Source organism: Ammospiza nelsoni, chromosome 8 (assembly GCF_027579445.1).
Source record: "Ammospiza nelsoni isolate bAmmNel1 chromosome 8, bAmmNel1.pri, whole genome shotgun sequence".
In the NCBI taxonomy this organism is placed as follows: domain Eukaryota; kingdom Metazoa; phylum Chordata; class Aves; order Passeriformes; family Passerellidae; genus Ammospiza; species Ammospiza nelsoni.
This window is the reverse complement of record NC_080640.1, coordinates 18,701,031-18,707,521: the sequence shown is the minus strand read 5'-3', so window position 1 is coordinate 18,707,521 and position 6,491 is coordinate 18,701,031. Positions and strand designations below refer to the sequence as shown.

Sequence of the window (6,491 nt, the reverse complement as noted above, 5' to 3'; positions counted from 1 at the left end):
ATGTAAGTGGATCAGCTTAGCCAAAGGAAAACATCCTCAAACACAGGACTGGAGAGTTTGCCTGTGAGGGTCGGGCTGGCCGCAGCCCCTGGACCGGGCTACGGTGGGAGAGTCCTGCCAGTGCTCCTGCAGTGACGCTCCGGTTGCGGTGGGAAGGGGGAAATGAGCGCACTGACAGCGCAGCGCATCGAGCACAGACCAGGCGCTCTCGGTTCGGCTTCACTGCCTGTAACGCCTGGAGCAAAGTAACCTCGTACACCTTTTACACCTCGGCATTCGTCTCTTTCCTGCAGCCGTCCCCGCAGTGCCGGCCCCTCGCACACCTGCTGTGGCCGCCCCTCAGGGGCGGGGGCTCCGGGCGCTCCTCCTTGCGCCGGGCGCGGGGCGGGCCCGGACCTGGCGCGGCTCGGAGGAGGCGGCTCCGGCCGTGAGAGCGGCTGTGTGCCCATGGCGGCCGCGGCGGAGGGGCCGCCCGAGGCCGGCGCACAGCCTGCCAAGCGTAAGGGACCGGGGCCGGGGTGCAGGACGGGGGCCGGGGTCGCGGTGCGGGGTTGGGCCCGGCCCGGGGAGGGCGCGGCGCGGGCAGGAGCTCCTGGCGAGCCCGCGGCCTGGCGTGTGCCGGCCGGGCCGGGCCGGGCCATACGCCTCCTGCCGCTGCTGCCCCGGGGACCGGCCGAGTCCTGGCCCTGCCACCGCTTCGGTCGGAGGGAGCCGCGGGCCTCGGGCAGCCTTCGTGTGCGAGCCGGCAAACGCTGCCGACGGGGGAAGGAGCGGCCTGCCGGGCTGGGGGAGAGGTGCCGGGCTGCTCCGGGAAGGGGCCGAACAAGGGCAGATTGTGGCAGAAACGGGTTTGAGAAGAAAGCGGCGGTTGCCGCTTTCCGCAGGTGGGGATCTGTTGTAGCCCATATGAAGCGGATTGGGGCAGCGGTGCTTCTTTTCCGAGTCGGTGACTAGAAATAAACAGCAGCGCCGTGCACTCAGCCACTCAGAAGTTCTGCCCAAACTGCTTTGCTATCTAGGCACGAGGGGGACTAATGCTTGTCAGTGCTGTCAGACTGGGTGCCTCTCTCTTGAATGCTCCCTAAAGTATTATTTGGAAATAATGATGGTGCTACTTCGAAGAATCTGCCGTGGTTTGTTACTCCTTAACAGTGTAACGTGTAAAGAAGGCAATTTACATGGAAAGCAGCTGTGGGCAGCTTAAGGGGGGGGGGGGGAAATGGAACCATGTAATCCTTCTCTTGTGCTTCCGGACTTGCTATAGTTTGTCTTAACCCTGTAATGTCTTTCCCTGAGTAGAGGATCCTGCTATTGAAACTGCAGAGGAAGCTAAGGAGCCAGCAGAAGCAGATATCAATGAACTCTGCAAAGACATGTTCAGCAAAATGGCCACTTACCTGACAGGTGAACTGACAGGTAAGGCACTGCAATACTGACCTGCAAGTTCTTTTTTTTCCACTTTGTTTGAAAGAAATCTCTTGGATAGCTTGTCTAAACTGTAACTATTTAGATTGCGTCTGGTAAGACTGGCAGTCCAAATTTGGCACATTGCTAGGCTGCTGAGAACACTGAGATTGGTTATAATAATTTAATGAAGTCCCAGAATATTACAAATATTTTTCAGAACAATTTAGTGTGATATCAGCCCCTTAAAAATATTTCTTTTTCATCTCAAAGAAGTTTGTACATGGAAAGTCAATCTAACAAAAGCATCTAGGTTAAAACAGAGTAGGAGGGAGGCACTACAGAGAGTGGAGTAATTTTTTTCTTGAGAGCAAGGATCATATATGTTTTCCAACATTTATGCTTTAGAATAAACTGCTGTGCAAAATTAACTGGAGCAAAGTAAACTGTTCACCAAGTTAATGCATGTCCTAGGCTCTAATTTTGAAAGCACTCCTGATTTGCAGAGTGGAAGAATATATGGTACAAATTACTAGTCTGGCTTTGTGCTATCAGTTTTGTAAACTTAAGTGTCAAACTGACAGAGTTAAGGATAGAAATATGAGGACTTAGTAAATTTTTTTCAAAAAAATTTAAAAGTAAATTCATCAGTGCAGTTGATTTTTGGAATTCACAAAATGTCATCTTTTTGTAGAGTGTATACTAATAACCTGTATTGCCATCTAAACTGTTGTGCTTTATTTGGCTGTTGGATTGAAATCTCTTGTCCTCTTGAAGAGTCTGCACACAATTCAAACCACATCACCTTTAATTAAAATATACTTTATATTTTTTTTTAAGCCACCAGTGAAGACTACAAACTCTTGGAAAACATGAATAAGCTGACTAGCTTGAAGTACTTAGAAATGAAAGATATTGCTATAAACATCAGTAGAAATCTGAAGGATTTAAACCAAAAATGTAAGTACACTAAATAAGGTAGGGGTGTCATAAATGGCACACTTGTTTGGGAAATAAAACATCTTAGAGTCAGAATGGGAAATAAAACATCTTAGAGTCAGAAGGTTCACACTCCATTAGTGTTGAAGGAAATAAAACTCACTGATATAGATGTGCTGCTATGCAATGCCAGTCTTGTATATTTCTTAACAGCTTTAGACTCTGTAGACTACTGTAAGAGAAAATACATCTAGTTTATGTCCTGGTTTACCCCAGACTCTGGATCTGATAGGCATAACATTTCTTTTAATTCATGTTCTCTTGTTACTTGTGTTAGAGACTAGACAGTACACTTAAACATTTAATATTATCCTGGAACATGGCTGTCAGAGTCACCACTTAATTTTGGGCTGGGAGAGGGCACCTTTTGAAGTGTCCTATCTGAAGAATGTAATAAGAAATTCTTGTGTTTCAAGTGTGAACTGTTTCTTGGAAGTGTATTACTGAGAACTGACAGATAAAATTTTCATGCTTTTTTAAGATGCTGATCTTCAGCCATATCTGGAACAGATAGACCTAATTGAGGAACAGGTTGCAGCTCTGGAGCAGGCAGCTTATAAACTGGATGCATATTCCAAAAAACTTGGTAACTATCATCCTCCACTGTTAAGACCTAGAAGCATAGTGCCTTGGAAGAGGATTTAAAAAGAATGAAAGAAAGTAAACTCTTTTGTTTAACAAATCTGAAGTGCAGAGTTGCCTGTGCTGCTTTTGAGCACAAACATTGTCTATGAAGTGATAAGCATTGGGAAAAGATTAATGTCATGTGTTATGTTACGGTGGACTAGTACAGGTGTTGTTAAACTACTGCTTATTAGTGAGGCTTGGTTTTTCTTTATGGTAGGCACTGACTTATAATTTAAAGTCTGATGTTTAATCTTGCAAATTAAGGGGTTCATAATGTTCCACCAGCAACCCAAGCCCTCTTGGCTTAAATTAATATTATTGTCTGACTTAAGCACTGGGTTCTTAAAAAAATTATTGTACAATTTTATCTGCCTAAATGCATTAGGAAAAAAGGATCCTGAATGATACAGTAAATTAGCTTACAGGTTGCAAAGCTTTTACCTACCAAGTACTAAAGTACTATTTTTCCTTCTGCAGAAGCCAAGTACAAAAAACTGGAGAAACGATGAAATTACCATAGTCTGTAAGCTGGAGTTGGGCAGTGAATCCGACTGATCTCTGATTTTGCACAGCAGCAAATTCTGTATATTGACAAGGATTTGGTTTACAACTGACTTGGAGACTGGGACTTTTTCCAGCTATTGGTAGGCTGTGTTCAGGCTTAAGGCTGAATAATATTTTCCTCTTCTCAAGGGGTACTGTTGCCTCAGTTCTGCAGTGAAAAGTAGAAGCCTGTCTTTAACTCATGTCAGTATTGGCTATATGTGTGTTAGTCCTGTTCTCCACATGAAATACTTGGTCTAGGGAAAGTCTTCCATAATCTGTAAAGACATTTTCCCTTAGTAGCAGCTGGACCTAAACTTCAATTTTTCCTTAATTGGGTTCTGTGTTGGGAAGATACCTGGAACTTTGGACTTAATGGGTGGGGTATTGAAAACACTTCATTTTGGTGTCCCCTTTTATCTGTTTGAAACAGAGAGACAAATTTACAATAAACTTGCTGTATATATTTCTCTGGAATCTCAATTTCTGTTGGAAAGATTACACAAGCTGTTTTTTTTTTATTTTTTAAAGGGGTCTGTTAATAAAGACAAACTCCTTCAAGCTACTAGGGATGATAGAAGAGAACATGTTTTAAACGTCCGCATCAAGTATTCCTGCCATTATATTCTTTGACTGTCTGGACCTCTGGTGAAGTTTCAAGACATATTACTTTTATTACATGCTCAGTTGACTTAGCAGACCCTTTCTCTACTTCACCAGTGAATTTTGATCCTAGTAGTTTTTGAAGTGGCATGCCTACCACAAAAATCTACTTCTCTACTAGGTTAACAACGTTCCAAATTGCTGATTTGGCAGAGTCCTTTGTACTGAACAGTTATTTGTCCTACTCCAAGGATATTTTTTTTGTACCTGCTGACCTTAAGTAATTCAGGCTGGCTTTTGAGTGAGTTGTAGTTGAAGACAGTGCAAGTGCTGTATGTAAGAAGGAAGTGGTTCAAACTTAAGAGTGTTTACAAGTCAGGTGCTAGTGTGATAAAGATCATCATGCTGTCAGGCTGTGTACAGCCATTGTTTAGTCAGGATGGACACTTTTCCCTAGTGCTGTTTTTGAAGAGTGAAGCAGATGACTTTTGAGTGCCTTCACCATCACTTTGAAAATCCTGGGTTTGATATAGAAATAGCATTTCTGTGCTCATGGTGTTACCTGGCAGGACTGCAGGGGAACACAGGGAGGCACCATTCCAGCAGGGAAAACCACAGATCCCACAGGAAAGGCACAGGATGGACCATGGGCTGTTCCTCTTGAAAAAGTTGCTTTTCTGTGTGTACAAAATACAGTGCCATTTTAAAACTACAAGGATGAAAACTTCCAGGGGCTCTGAAGATGGAAATCCTTCTAGCCATACACTGTCACCAAGTGCTCAATGTTTTCAGGTAAGAAAGGTAAGAAATAGTTCCTTCACAAACTCTTTGAGTATTCCACCTCCAGAAAGCAAAAATGAGAGAAGGGCTTGTCCCACAATAGACTTTCTTTTTGAGAGGAAATTTTAGAGATGGACTTCCTGGCTGGCTGGAAGACTGTGAGAGTGGCATCCTAGTTAGGCTAAGAGCTGACAGCTATGTTCCCAGTTGTGTCTCTGAGTAACTGTTACCCTCCCTGCCTGAGGGACCTCTGGTAGAATCCACTGGTAGAATCCACATCATGTCAAGGGTGGCAGGTCCTTGGAGAGTAGCACCATGGAAGAGACACAGGTGTGTGTGAACAGCATTGTACTGGGGAAATGTATAGTCAGTCTAAAAGCAAAGCCATAGCTTGGTTACTGCTCAGCTACTGAAGAATCCCTGAGAAATTCCAGAGGAGATAAATCTCAGAGTTCTTTGCAGCATTTTCTGGTGGAAAATAGAGTAAGAAAATAGTGGGTTCTTAAAAGGAGGAACAGGAGGAAAACAGAAAAGGGAGGGCCGATGGATGAGAGTCCAGGGGCAAAGTGAGTCATCAAAATGGTCTGCAAACCACTTTGGAGCTGAAGCAGTTCTTGATGGCTTGGACTGCAACTGCAAACCAGGGAATGAAAATCAGCCTAGCAAATAACAGCTCTTTTAGAAGAAGCAGAAGAGTTCAGTTCCAGAGATTTTTTTTTCCAGCATCTGAAGACAGTTCTGCCCAGCTGCTCTAACAGGTTATGCTGAAGTCATTCAAGTTTCAGAGCAGTGCTTTGTGGAGATATCCACAGTGTTCAGAATCAGGGCACATGGCTTTAGCCCTCTAATCCCAAAGCCCACTTCATACCATGGTGGAGTCTCCAGGCACTAAATCTGTTTTGCTGATCTGCATTGTCTGCCTCCTTGACTTCTCAGCATGAAGAAAGATAACTGGAATAAGTAAGCTGTTCCCTCATTTGCTTTGGCTATTTTTGTCATGGCACAGCTAAAGAGGAAGTACAGTGCTTTCTTCTTTTTATCTGGTGAGGGAATTTATTTCTGTGATTCTGTGGAATTTGTGGCTTTTTGTCTTTGTAATATCATGCTAGTAATGCATAGTATATCTAGCTTATTAATCTTTGAAAGGAAGCAAGTTCTGTCTGTTTCACATAAACAGTTAATGGCATTGTGGTAATTTTACAGTTCTGTCTTTTCCCACATTATATAGATTGAGCTCTCTCTCTTCACTGTAATCACTATACATTGATGGGAATGTGATCAAGGCAGGAAATGCCAGCCATTGATCTGTGCATATATGCTTAGCAAGTCATATAAACTCTATTAATTATTTTTTTTTCCTTATTGTAACATTGCTGTAGTGATCTTTATGTACTTCATAAAATATTGGGAAGATGCAAGCTGGCATTCATCTAGGAAAAGGTACTGGGGGGATCCTGGTATGATTTAATTTGTCCTTTTCTCCCCAATGAACAGCTCTGTAACCACAGTTGGGGTTCTGATGGGTCCCATAGGGT

At 43.8% G+C, this 6,491-nt stretch overlaps 1 protein-coding gene across 1 annotated transcript; it reads left to right on the top strand.

Annotated features, from left to right (window-relative positions):
* Positions 1 to 367: 367 nt before the first annotated feature.
* On the top strand, positions 368 to 4,039 carry BLOC1S2 (biogenesis of lysosomal organelles complex 1 subunit 2). The gene is made up of 5 exons (XM_059476936.1): positions 368 to 499; positions 1,300 to 1,416; positions 2,245 to 2,364; positions 2,885 to 2,989; positions 3,508 to 4,039. The coding sequence occupies exons 1-5, from the start codon at positions 448 to 450 to the stop codon at positions 3,537 to 3,539; spliced, it is 426 nt and encodes a 141-aa protein (XP_059332919.1). The 5' UTR covers positions 368 to 447; the 3' UTR covers positions 3,540 to 4,039.
* The last annotated feature ends 2,452 nt before the right edge of the window (positions 4,040 to 6,491 follow it).

Excerpts from the sequence above, each read along its gene's own strand:
- BLOC1S2 (XM_059476936.1), top strand. The coding sequence starts at position 448 with ATGGCGGCCGCGGCGGAGGGGCCGCCCGAGGCCGGCGCACAGCCTGCC. Across the intron at positions 500-1,299 it reads CGGCGCACAGCCTGCCAAGC|AGGATCCTGCTATTGAAACT; the intron begins GTAAGGGACCGG and ends TTCCCTGAGTAG. Across the intron at positions 1,417-2,244 it reads CCTGACAGGTGAACTGACAG|CCACCAGTGAAGACTACAAA; the intron begins GTAAGGCACTGC and ends TTTTTTTTTAAG.